This window comes from Rattus norvegicus, chromosome X (assembly GCF_036323735.1).
Source record: "Rattus norvegicus strain BN/NHsdMcwi chromosome X, GRCr8, whole genome shotgun sequence".
Classification (NCBI taxonomy): domain Eukaryota; kingdom Metazoa; phylum Chordata; class Mammalia; order Rodentia; family Muridae; genus Rattus; species Rattus norvegicus.
The window spans coordinates 17,289,415-17,302,234 of record NC_086039.1 but is presented as its reverse complement, the minus strand read 5'-3'; the positions used below and the strand labels follow the sequence as shown (position 1 = coordinate 17,302,234).

At 49.3% G+C, this 12,820-nt stretch overlaps 2 protein-coding genes across 11 annotated transcripts in view; both read left to right on the top strand.

The window, feature by feature from the left end:
• The window catches only part of Otud5 (OTU deubiquitinase 5), a 34,508-nt gene extending 29,023 nt beyond the window's left edge, over positions 1 to 5,485 (top strand). For 4 of the 10 annotated variants that reach the window (XM_006256737.5, XM_063280120.1, XM_006256740.5 and 1 more), the window contains 4 exons: positions 931 to 1,134; positions 2,405 to 2,606; positions 2,691 to 2,804; positions 3,081 to 5,485. In XM_006256737.5, the coding sequence (XP_006256799.1) occupies positions 931 to 1,134; positions 2,405 to 2,606; positions 2,691 to 2,804; positions 3,081 to 3,205 (645 nt within the window). In that variant the 3' untranslated portion in view covers positions 3,206 to 5,485. Of the gene's footprint in view, positions 1 to 930; positions 1,135 to 1,280; positions 2,607 to 2,690; positions 2,805 to 3,080 lie in introns of those variants that run through there. The other 6 variants (XM_006256741.5, XM_063280121.1, XM_063280119.1 and 3 more) reach the window with 3 other exon arrangements.
• A 1,971-nt stretch (positions 5,486 to 7,456) lies between these two features.
• Positions 7,457 to 12,726, top strand: Pim2 (Pim-2 proto-oncogene, serine/threonine kinase). Its single transcript, NM_001172103.1, has 6 exons — positions 7,457 to 7,696; positions 7,824 to 7,933; positions 8,748 to 8,798; positions 10,446 to 10,818; positions 11,378 to 11,554; positions 11,652 to 12,726. Exons 1-6 carry the CDS (start codon positions 7,636 to 7,638, stop codon positions 11,813 to 11,815), a joined length of 936 nt encoding a protein of 311 aa, NP_001165574.1. The 5' UTR covers positions 7,457 to 7,635; the 3' UTR covers positions 11,816 to 12,726.
• Positions 12,727 to 12,820: the final 94 nt, after the last annotated feature.

The following is a 12,820-nucleotide window of genomic DNA, read 5'->3' as shown; positions in this document are numbered from 1 at the left end:
TATGCTTTTATGTATGTTATATATGTGTATATGAAAGTGATGTTACTAGGGACATGGTGGTACATGCCTATAATTCTAGTATTTTTGAGGCAGAGGAAGAGAATTATGAGTTCAAACCTAACCTGGGTTGGCTGCATACCAAGCCATTGTTTTTGAAAAACGGAACATTAACCAAAACTTTATGAAGCAGTATTTGCATTCAATCCTTGAAATATACATTGACGTTCTCTATTATTCCGTTAGCATCATCTCCGGATGTGCTAGCTAGCTCATGCCTGTAATCACAGCACTTGTGAGGCTGAAGCAGGAAGGTTGCTATGAATTCCAGGCTAGCTTGACTTTCATAGTGAGTTCAAGATCAGACCAGGCCATGACCCTCTGTCTGAAAACAAACCAGTAATGCCCTAGTGTCTTACAACTTGATGTGAAGTTTTCTCATACAGTGTCCTAGCACCCACATGATACCAATACTTCCTTCCCTCACATAGCCATACTCAGCCTCGTATTCGCTTGATTCCTGCCTCCACTCCATGTCTGTACTTCTCTGTTCATCTTTTTCTTTTGCCTTATCTGGGAATATATGAGAAAGGCTTCAACACTGTGAAATTGAGTCATTGCTAGATGAGGCTTCTTTAAACGAAGGCCTAGACCGAAGAGCCCCTCTTATCTCCAGACTTAGTGCTTCACTTGAGGTATCTTGGGTTTGGGCCAGTATTTCTGACCATAGGAATTCAGAATGCCAGGTCTTATATCTAAGCCTGCTTTCTCCAGTTATGGATGAATGTGTACACAGTCTGCTGAGGAGTACTATGTAAGAATAACTTCTGTGTTGTCTCTGCTAAGGCCTGTAGGCCCTGCCTTCTTGAGCCATTCAGGCTCTTACCTGGGTTCAGAGCATCACTGCACATCCCTGTTCCTCTCCCCTGGCAGTTTGCAGAGCAGTCCCTGATGAAGAATGCCATAAAGACATCAGAAGAGTCATGGATTGAACAGCAAATGCTGGAAGACAAGAAACGAGCTACAGACTGGGAGGCCACAAATGAGGCCATAGAGGAGCAGGTGGCTCGAGAATCTTACCTGCAGTGGCTGAGGGATCAAGAGAAACAGGCCCGCCAGGTCCGGGGACCCAGCCAGGTGGGTCATGGACTCTGTCATTGGCCTGACCAAGACCTATTACTTCTTATCTTTTGACCCCTACTTAACAGAGATAAAATAAGAAATTTTGACATCTGGGAGAGAGGCAAACTCCCAGTCCCATCTATAACTCATCTCATCTTTAGTCTTGACATCGTACCTTGGAACTCTCAACACTTGATTTTAAGAAGTGAAGGAGAGCAGCTTTTAAGAAACGAAGAGAGCAGCCACCACTGCTGGTAGCACAAAGGAACAATGGATAGCTACAAAGAGACCAGCTTTTTTGGAATCCCTTTGCATGCTACGTTCTGTACTGAGGATATAAAGCCTTTCCTTCACTATCTTCTGTGATCCTGTCTGTTGAGGCAGATACGGCATTGGTCAGGCCTGTGACTCTGGTTGTGCAAGACCAGGAGAGGTGGGGGTGGGGGACCTAGTCGGTTGTATTTTTAGGGTAGGAAGCAGGGAGGCATGCATCTGAGGAATCGAAGAGGGGTATGGAATGACTGTTGGTTACAAGAGCTGAATAATCTGTTCAGCAAGTATTTATATTGTAGGCCTGTGGCAGGAAGCAGAAGATTCCTAGTGTAGTGGGGTACATTGTGAACCTAGCAGGCCAAAGTACCTATCCTCAGGCTACTCACAAGTAGCCAAGTGAACTAAAATCCTCATGAATGAGTTGGAGGGATGATGGGTGAAAAATGGACAGTTGGTGCAGGGGATACATGAGACTGAGTGAGGATGATTTGAGTTCACAGTATTAAACAGTCATCAGGGTAGAGCTCAGCAGAAAGCCCATAGAAAGGGAATTTGGTACCCGAGTACATGGACAGAACTAGGCCTGGGTGAGGGCAGCAGAGTTGGTATAACCTAGGTATACCTGAAGCTGAACAGAATGTGGGTACGGTCAGGGTAGTGGGGCTAGGTTGGATAGTGGCTTGTGAATTCTGGAGAGGACTTTGCTTTTGCTCTGAATGAGGCAGAAACCATGGGAGGGCTGTGAACAGAAAAGGGATTTGAGATAGGATCACCCTGACTGGTTATAGAGCAAATCTAAGGGGAAAGCAGGGTTTGAATCAGGAGATGAGATCAGGGTCTCTTGAAAGAATAGGACTTTGTCAGATGCCTTTAAGGATATGGGAGTGATTAAGTCATTGTGATACATTAAAGCTATGCTGTAGCCAGGATTCTGGAAAAGGGTATAAGCACTCCAGCACAGGAGGGTCATAGCCAGTGTAGGTCCTTATCACTTTTTCCTTCCCTACTGCAGCCACGGAAAGCCAGTGCCACATGCAGTTCAGCCACAGCAGCAGCCTCCAGTGGCCTGGAGGAATGGACTAGTCGGTCCCCACGGCAACGAAGTTCAGCCTCGTCACCTGAGCACCCTGAACTGCATGCCGAGCTAGGCATTAAGCCCCCTTCCCCAGGCACTGTGTTAGCTCTTGCCAAACCTCCTTCACCCTGTGCACCAGGTCAGTGACTTGCTTTCAGGGTGCCTGCTTGGGCTAAGAGGCTCTGCTTGGTGGGCCCTACCTTTGATTGTTCATCTGCCTCAGGTACAAGCAGTCAGTTCTCAGCAGGGGCTGATCGGGCCACCTCTCCTCTTGTGTCCCTCTACCCTGCTCTGGAGTGCCGGGCCCTCATCCAGCAGATGTCCCCCTCTGCCTTTGGTAAGCCCTCTTAGGGGATGGGCCAGCTGGAAGTTGGGAGAGCCTGGAGGATTTTTGAAGTCCCTGGCCATCTCTCCAAGTCAGAGGCATGAGGGAAAATTTCAGGCCCCAAAGGTTTTCTCCACAGTGGGTCTAGTGGGGCTTCACAGAGTTGAGGGAGTCAATGAATGATGGAGACCTGGATGGATTTTTCCAGAGCCAGGGATCAAACAGAAATAAGGGAAAGTGGCCCGAGGTGCCCCCCATCATCATTGTCCTCTTCTCTCTCCTGCCCAGCAGGTCTGAATGATTGGGATGATGATGAGATCCTAGCATCGGTGCTGGCAGTGTCCCAACAGGAATACCTAGACAGTATGAAGAAAAACAAAGTGCACAGAGACCCACCCCCAGACAAGAGTTGATGGAGACCCAGGGACTGGACACCATCCCCGATCCCCCACTCCTGCCCTTTAATGCCACCCAAACTTCTTTGGCTTTCTTCCCTCTTGGCTTCCTTCCTTTGTTTCCTCTTTTCCTTCTTTTCCACTTCCCTCTGGCTGGCCCACCCATGCGCTCCATCCATCTCATCCCTGCCACCACCATTGGTCTCTGCCAGCTGATGTGCCCTATTGCCCCCCTGCACAGCACCATCTCAGCATTCCACAGGGGACTCTGGACAGGGTGCGGAAGGTAGGCAAGAGACCCACAGAGACAGACCATCTGGCAGCCAGGCAGCCCCAGAAGAGAGACATTCAGACAAAGGAAGTCTTCTGCTCGTCCTTCCTTAAAGATCAGATAAACTTGTCACCCAACAATGATGACAAGAAAAGTGGGAGTGGGAAATTTTCCTTCCTAAGTCCCTGAAGAATCTGAGCCTTCAATGTTAAAATTTTCTTGATTAAAATGTGCTTTATCTCACAAAATCAACAAATGAAAACCAATGTACACAGCAACGCTGGCCCTGTGAAGATGACATTCTGCTTTGGAACTGGGCAGGTTGGCCATGGGGCATAGAGGGCAAGAAGGAGATGGATTTCTGCTGTCTTTCGGCCCCCAATTCCTTGGAAGGGCTAAGGATATGAGCCAGAGGGAAGTGGCAGGAGATGCGGGTGGCAGACTGGCTTTGGACAGTGACAGTCTGACCTTGCTGCATCGCTTTGCCTTCCACCACCGCTAATCTGTTTGGAAGCTTGAAGTGGGGTGTCTTCAGAAATCATGGCCACTACTCAAGATTTGAATTTAGGGAGTGGGAGCAGCCTCAGCAGATGGGGCACCCGTGCACTGCAGGTGTTGACAAGATCCACCATCTGTAATGTCCTTGGCACAATAAAACCAAATGTCAGTTTCCCTGAGCTACTCTATTCTGTGTGGGACGGGTGGACGGGCCTCCGGGAAGCACAGGATTTGGCTTGACCAGAGGTCTGCTTGTTCTCCAGTAGGTGCTGTCTGTAAGCTGGGGTTCATCTTTGATCTTCTGTTTATTAAATTAACTTCTTGTTGGGTGCACTCTTGAGACTGATGGCAGCGAATCCCTAGAGCCCAGGCGGGTTGAGACTATCGTGAGCCGCATAAGCAAGATTGTTTCATAAAAGAACAAAAGCAGCAACAAATAACTCTACAACTGGGTCATGTTTTTGATCCCAGCTTTGAGGAGGGCAGAGGCAGGTGGATCTTTTGAGTTTCAGACCAACCTTGTCTACAGAGTGTAGTTACAAGCCAGCTGGGCTACACAGTGAGACATTTTTATTAAAAGTCCTAAACTTCAGAACCAAATCGACCGAAACTGAAGCCCCTACTCCCACCTACCATGTTTCCATTCGGGAGCCTAGGGCCAATTAAGGACTATGAATGAGCCAGAGGCCACGACTGACTTGTGTCTGAACTTGCACTCTCAACCTGAATGCTTGTGATAATTCATCCTTGTGATAATCTGATAAAGAAATAAACAATCGATAATTAGACTAGATCAGGGACAGTGACCAGAGGTGGCCCTTGCCCAACTGAATTTTAGAAGTTGGGGGGATGAAACGGGTCTGTTAACACCTCTGTTCATATCCCTCCTAGGGTTTGCAAAGCCCAGGCTGAGAAGGCTGGCTGGCCCTCGGGTTTTCTCAGAACAGTATTATTCCCCTCCCCCTATGCCTAAGTAGGGTCCTTTCAGAAGACTGTGTATGGTGGCCCTACGGGTGAGGGCATGGCTTGCCCAGTGGGTGGCTGCAGGATATCTGAAATACATGCTCAAGCATGAGCACGCCAAGAGGGTGTTTAAAATCTACCTGCATTGTCTAGCCGTGTGGCTTTGGGCGCTCTTTGAGTTTAAAGTGCCCCATCTGCAACTCCAGGGGTCATTAATGTCTGCTACCTCATGCTCTCTGATTTGTGAGTATTGACAGAGAATGTGTATGGTCAATAATGTACTACTGGGAACAATACCTGGTACATTCTTAAGAGCACAAATGTTGGGGTTATTACCGTATTTTGTAAGTTTGTACCATTTGGCCTCAGCCTGCCTCTTGCTACTCTTGGCATTTACTTGCAATTTGCCCTAACCTTATCTTCAGCTCCCATCCTTATCTGTCTTTTAAGACAGAGGGATCACCTGAGAAAACCCTGTGTGATCCCCTTCGCACTCTCCCTTCTGTCTACGACTATCCCAATAACTGTACTATAAATAAACTTGTGGGCTGGGGCTGTGATGCTTACTTATCTTGTCGTGCGTGTCTTAAGATCTCCCCCTCCACTAAAGCCTGTCAGGCTCGTAGGAAGACACTAGGAATGTTGGGGGGGGGGTAAGAGAGACTCCAAGGAGCGTCTCTGCTTTGTGCCTATGACTACAGTGTCTTGAGTCCACCAGTTTCTCTGAACTCCGCTGTTTGTGGTAGAGTGTGTATGTGTTTGTTTCCAGGTGTATCAGATGGTGACTGAGTGTGGGACTCTGCCTATGACAGTTTGTGTCTGGTATCTGAGAGAAGTGCATGTTTGCGTGGGTCTGTCAGTGACAGTACATCTGTAGTTTGTCTGGATACTTTCAGTGATAAGCCGCGTGTCTGATAGTGTGTGTATGTGATTGGGTCTGCTTTTGGTTGCATTACATATGTGGTGTTTGGAGCACATGGATGCCTATGTTCCTGCTTTGGAGCAGCGCATGTATGTATCTGGAACAACTATATTCTTGTGACAGACTCTGGGTCTCTCATTTCTGGAACAGCACAAATATTCCTGTGAAGGTACATACCTGGAGGTGCTGCTGTCCTTGTGACAAGTGTGTCAAGTTTCTGGTGGGGACATATCATGGCGTTAAGTGTCCCCATAGGACAGTACAAGTAAAGTCATATCACTGAATGTTTCTGGGATATTCTGAACTTATCTTCATGCACGAGGTTAGGACAAGTCTACTTGAATGTATCTGACTATATCTTTAATGCAAATGCCCACCTCTTGGTTTATGTGTGGGTATGTGAGTTCCACACAGACATGTTTGGAGGTCAGCAAACATCTTATGGAAGTCATTTCTCCCCTTTTGCCGTGTGGGTCCTGAAGTCAGCAGACTAACCTGAAGACGTTTTGCTTTTTTTTTTTTCTTTTTCTTTTTTTCAGAGCTGGGGACCAAACCCAGGGGCTAAATCCCCAACCCCGACCTTTTGCTTTTAAGACATATTCTCACTATGTTGCCCAGTCTGACCTCAGATTCTTTGGTCCTTGCCCAGCATACAAGTAGTTGGATTTCACATGTACTTGACAATGCCGAGCTTTCTGTGTGTCTTTGGAGTAGTGTGGCTGTCTTCCTGGACTCAGGGCCCCCTAGATACTTACACAAATGTGGCTGGGGTAATTGTACCATTGCTTCAGCCTTTCAGTACCCAGCTCTTTGACAAGAAAGTTGTAGCTCCCACCAGAACCAACTCCTGCCATTATGGATTCTAGAGCTAGACCCGGTAACGGGGCTAAGTCTAACCAGGTTTCTGTAGGATAATGGCAGCAAAAAAAAAAAAAAAAAAAAGCAGCCTACAGGTCCCAAACTGCCATTGCCTCACCCCTTCTTTTTGATGACGGTGATAAAGAATGTTATCCTTCCCTAAAAAGTGGACCAGCTCTTCTGTAAGATTACAGTTTTGAAGCAAAGGTTGCCTGATTTGGGATGAGAAACCCCCATGATAGGATCCTGTCTAGTTCCAGGCTGACTCTTAAAAGGTGGCTTGTCGTTGCCTCCTTATTGATCCCGAGGCAGCAAAGGCGATGGCGGCAGCAAACCTGCGTCCTAGGAAAGGAGGCTGCGCTTTTTTTTTTCCAAGTGTGTACACACCCCACCACACCAACAACCAAAACAAACGCAGTTGTCGCAAAGGGATTCCAGAACCTGTTCGAGCGTGCGTGTCTGTGTGTGTGTGTCTGTCTGTCTGTGTCTGTGTCGTGTCTGTCTGTCTGTCTGTGTGTGCGTGCACGCGCGCGCACCCTGCTACATTTGCATACAGGCCCTGCCTCCGCGGAAGAACCTGGCATGTATTTTGCATAAGGGGCACTTGAAACGTTGAGGGTGGCATGCAAATAAGGACTGGCTCGGATTGGCTAGGGTACAGCAGGTGCCGCGTCCGGATTGATCAAAGCCAGGTGGGCGGGTCTGTCGCGCAGGGCGACTCTCCCGGGAGGCGCGTGCCCCGGCTCAGTAGCGTTGGGGCTGGCGCGCGCGACGAATCTTAACGCTGCGCCGTCTGCAGGCGCTTCCGGGCCACCAGATTCCCTGCCTTCCACCCTGGCGCCCCCCAGCCCTGGCTCTCCGGCCGCTCTGCCCCGGGCATCCACGCCCTGCGGGCTCAGCGGATTCAGCGGGCTCAATCTGCGCAGCACCTCCTCCATGTTGACCAAGCCTCTGCAGGGGCTTCCTTCGCCCCCTGTGACCCCCACGCAGCCTCCAGGTGAGCGCAGCCTCCTCTGTCACAAGCAGGTTGGGTGGACTGGAATGATGGGTGCTGGTGTGGGGGCGAGTCACGGCTGGGATCAGAGTACACCGCCACCCTGACTTCCTCGCCTCCGCTTGCGTAGGAGGCAAGGATCGGGCAGCTTTCGAGGCCGAATACCGACTTGGCCCTCTCCTGGGTAAGGGAGGCTTTGGCACCGTCTTCGCGGGACACCGCGTCACGGATAGACGTCAGGTATCCCCTACAAGGGGTTCTGGGAGGGTCAGGTGTTTTGGCGAAGGGTGGTGGTGGGGTTCCGGGCACCGGGATGCCAGTGGCTCCGGTGGGGAGCCTGTGCCTGAAAATGTGTAGTAGAATCAAGGAGCAGGGTTGCTGCTATGAGTGTGAGTGCGCGCGTCTGTCTGCAGTCCAGGTGGGTATGGGGGTGGGCAGGATTCAGGGCAAGAATTCTGGAGGACTGGCGGTTTCTACTAGGGAGGGGGCAGATCTTTAGGACTGGACCCCAAGATCCAAGGAATTGGCGTGCGTGCGCGTGTGTCTGTGAAGGTGGGGATGTTTTAAAAGTAGGTGTTAAGTGTGGAGTCGTGAGAACAATCCAGACACAGAGTTGTTGTGCTCTGGAGATGGATAGGATGATGGAGGAGAGCTTGCGACGTCAAAAAAACTTGGAATTCGAATCTGGGGATATGGGTCAGTGGTAGATTATTTGTCCACCGTTCACAAACACCGAGTTCAATAGCCAACATTGGGGGTTGGAGGGCATGTAGGGTGACAGTGGGAGAAAGAAAAAGCAAAAGGAAAAAAAATCTACAATTCCATTCTGGATTTCAGGGGGTCTTGACGCTTTCCTAGCAAGAGGAAAGGCGTAAAAATGTTAGATGAACTTGCTTCTGGGGACTTAAATGCTGGATGGCATCCGACCTCCAATGGGTGTGAGATGTATGGGTACTAGGAATACCCCAGTGGAGAGACTGGAATTGGGAAGAGGGTCTAGATTGGGAAGAGTCTGGGATTACCTGCCACCCCCTTATCTCAGCCTTTTTTCTAGGTGGCCATCAAAGTAATCTCCCGGAACCGTGTGCTAGGCTGGTCCACTGTGGTGAGTGTCTTTGGTGTACGTCATGACCCATAGACTCCATCACCGAATGCACCCACTGCTTTTTTTCTAGGGGGCATATGACTCCCTAGGCCCTGAAACCGTGAGAACCCCAACAGCCTGTGATTCCTGCCTTCGTGTGATAGTTCTGATTTCACCGCAGTTCCCCCAGAGCCCTGGATTCTCCGCTCGAACTCCCCTTTCTCATCCTTTTTTCATCCTCACTGCTTTTGGGGCTGTTCACAGGACATGCGGGTGGGGAAGGAGGGGCCTAGGTCACTGGTTGTCATGGTGATGCTGGCTGCTTCTCTCCTGCCACCCCGAGAACGCTAACGGACATCAGGGCGGGTCTGGGCAAATTGTAGGTAAGAGAGCTCCCCCTGGCGGGCCCTTCAGGTAGTCTGTGCCGGCCCGTGGACTGAGAGGGAGGGTGAGCCTGCGCAGTAGCGGGTTTGCGTCTCCGTGAGAAAACCTGTCTGCGGCTGTGCAAATTAGTGGGCCTGTAAAGGACCCCACCTGAGGCAGCGAGACTCGTGGCAATCGCTGCCCGTTCCGGTCCGGGGCAGGGGCCGTTATTGACTTGTGCTGGTTGATTAATGAGACTGACAAGACAGCATTCGTTAAATGTTTACTCTGTGCCGGGTCCTTTGCAATTACTCAGTGTAAGCTGTTTTGGACAAATGAAAGCCAGGATTGATGGTGCACACTTGTAATCCCAACATTCAGGAGGCTGGCTCACTAGGATTTCAGTGAATTTGAAGCCAACTTGGGCTACACTGTCTCAAACGTGAGACAAAAATTTAAAACCCGGAGGACACACACCTCTGCAGTGGTTTAATTTACAGGCTCTTTGCAAAATACGACATCATTTCTTAGAATCCATGATATGCTAGATCCCTTCTGAGTTCTCCTGTTGCTGACTATTGATCCTTGAGATGTGCTAGTGAAAAGACTGACAAGACATACGAAAAACAGTATTTAATCTTGATAGTATTAACTTAATGTTATTTAGTTCCATGCTAGCCCCTCTTTGCTGTAAAGTTATGTAGCGGGAGGCCTGGAGAGATGGCTCAGTGGTTAAGAGCACTGACTGCTCTTCCAGAGGTCCTGAGTTCAAGTCCCAGCAACCAATGGTGGCTCACGACCATCTGTAATGGGATCTGATGCCCTCTTCTGGTGCATCTGAAGATAACACTTTGAAGGCCAGGCATGGTGATGCACAATTTAATCCTCTGAAGTAGAGGGAGGTTTGAGTTCCAGTCCAGCCTCGTCTACACAGAGAACCTGTCTCAAACTCCCTCTCCCATCAGAACACTTCAATTTATCCAAATATTTACTGACCTCCTACATGCCAGATGTGTATGGTCTCTGTTCATTTTATTCTCCGACGGACTTGAGCCTTTAAGAGGATACTAGGCTCTAGGAAGGGGAGCCCAATCAAAATCAGTGCTTTGAAAATAAACTTTACGTGGGTTGGGGATTTAGCTCAGTGGTAGAGCGCTTGCCTAGCAAGCGCAAGGTCCTGGGTTTGGTCCCCAGCTCCGGAAAAAAGAAAAAAAAAAAGAAAATGAAAATAAACTTTACTTTGTCCACCACAGAGCTACAGACTTAACACTTGCCTTCTTCTGTCTTTTTACTTCCCACCCCCAGTCAGACTCAGTCACCTGCCCACTTGAGGTGGCACTGCTGTGGAAGGTGGGTGAAGGTAATGGCCATCCGGGTGTGATCCGCCTGCTTGACTGGTTTGAGACACCAGAAGGCTTCATGCTGGTCCTTGAGCGGCCTATGCCTGCCCAGGATCTCTTCGACTACATCACAGAGAAGGGTCCGCTGGGTGAAAGCTGTAGCCGCAGCTTCTTCACCCAAGTAGTGGCAGCTGTCCAGCACTGCCACGCCCGTGGCGTTGTCCATCGTGACATCAAGGATGAGAACATCCTGATAGACCTGTGCCGGGGTTCTGTTAAACTCATTGATTTCGGTTCTGGTGCGCTGCTTCATGATGAACCATACACGGACTTTGATGGTAAGACTTTTTCCCTACAGTTTCTGGTGGGATGCTGTTTGTAATCATTAATTCTCCTGGCTTTTGAGCTTTAGAATTGGTTTATCCTTTTAACATTTGACCACGTTAAGCTTCTTGATTTCTTTTTTTTTTTTTTTCCGGAGCTGGGGACCGAACCCAGGGCCTTGTGCTTGCTAGGCAAGCGCTCTACCACTGAGCTAAATCCCCTAACCCCAACTTCTTGATTTCTAACACTACATTCTCAAGCCCAGATTCCCAATAAAAGAGGTTCTTAACCTTCTGGGCTCTTATTTTTTAGTGTGGGGATAGGATTGGGTTTTGTTGTTGGTTTGTTTTGTTTGTTGTTGTTGTTTTTTGGGAGGGTGAAATAATCCGTTAATTGTGAAGTACTCCTTTAAAAGCTATCTCGCTGCTGACAGGAGTCTGCTGTTAACCTTGAAGTGCTACTGCTCTTGCCAGTGGATACCCTCCTTTTAATTTACAGTTCGTGCTTCTAGGGACACAGGGGTGGAGGAAGGGCATCACCAGATGAGAATCTAACCCTTGGCTTGTTGTACAGGGACAAGGGTGTACAGCCCTCCCGAGTGGATCTCGAGACACCAGTACCATGCCCTTCCAGCTACTGTCTGGTCACTGGGTGTCCTACTCTATGACATGGTGTGTGGGGACATTCCCTTCGAGAGAGATCAGGAGATTCTGGAGGCTGAGCTTCACTTCCCTGCTCACGTGTCCCCAGGTGAGGCCTGTTAACTCACCCCAGCCCAACTGGCTTCATTCTTCCCAGTCTGGTTATCCCTTGCTGCTAATCTCCCCTGTGCTTCTTGACCCCACAGATTGCTGTGCCCTAATCCGACGGTGCCTGGCCCCTAAACCCTGTTCCCGACCCTCACTGGAGGAGATACTGCTGGACCCCTGGATGCAAACACCAGCTGAAGAAAAACCCATCAACCCCTCCAAAGGAAGCCCCACCCCCTTGCCCTGGTCTCTGGGTCCCTAGGCCCAGCCAGGCTCTCTGGTTGGAATCCCATGGTCATGATACAGGGATAGATGGACATCTGTTGACCTGGTTGTACAGGTTGTTAAAAATCCAGTATTACTAAGGTCAGGGAATAGGGATTGAGGGTCAGAAGATAGCCAAGTCTGCCCAGTTCCTATCCCAATCCCGGGAAGGAGCTCTCCTCCCAGAACCTGTGGTCCCTAATTTGGGAGGGGGAAGTTACTTGTTTCTTGTTCTGTTAAGGATGTTTATTTGGTTGGATTCCTTCCCTTCTGGTCCCTAAGATTCTTATTCTGACATTGTAGTCCCTACACTGGCACCCCCTATACTACTACCACAAACTTAGACACTTAGTTCAAATGCTCTCACTTGGGCAAGGGTGCTTTCCTTAAGATTACCCCCACCCCCAGCAGCTCTTTAGCAAAAGGGCCTTACCCTGGGATCTCATTCAGTTGCTGCTTTGCCTGCCTTAGCCCAGAAGTGATTATTCTGGGGAGGTAACGCCCCATTAATTAGAATCCCAGTGCTCCCCCCCTTTTTTTCCCTTTGTTTGGTGAGGGGACCCTACTGTTATCCCAAGTGCTCTTATTCTGGTGAGAAGAACCTTACTTCCATAATTTGGGAAGGAATGGGAGATGGACATCACCGGACACCACCAGAGATTAGGATGGGATGGATGGTTTTGGGGGGATGAGATGGAGGAAATAAGTCTTACTGTTGTTCTCCTGGGGTCCCCCCTCTCCAACTTTTGCTGCCTCCTCCTGAGCCAGGATTGTCCAGTGATTGAAGTGTAAATAATTGTGTACTGGATGTGGAGAGTGGCGCGTGTGCCCTCCTGTCCCTTCTCCCCCTGCCTGGATTATTTAAAAAGCCATGTGTGGAAACCTATTTAATAAATAATGAAGTCACAAGTGGATGGCCATTTATAGAGGTAGGCGTTAGTGGAGCATCTACTAGATGCTGAGTTTAGGAGGTAGCTGGAGAAAAACTCTGGGGAAAAAAAAA

What these genes read in the sequence shown, in the direction of transcription:
- Pim2 (NM_001172103.1), top strand. Translation starts at nt 7,636, where the DNA reads ATGTTGACCAAGCCTCTGCAGGGGCTTCCTTCGCCCCCTGTGACCCCC. An exon ending in GACCCCCACGCAGCCTCCAG is followed by an intron (nt 7,697 to 7,823) that starts GTGAGCGCAGCC and finishes CCGCTTGCGTAG; the next exon opens with GAGGCAAGGATCGGGCAGCT. An exon ending in TGCTAGGCTGGTCCACTGTG is followed by an intron (nt 8,799 to 10,445) that starts GTGAGTGTCTTT and finishes TCCCACCCCCAG; the next exon opens with TCAGACTCAGTCACCTGCCC.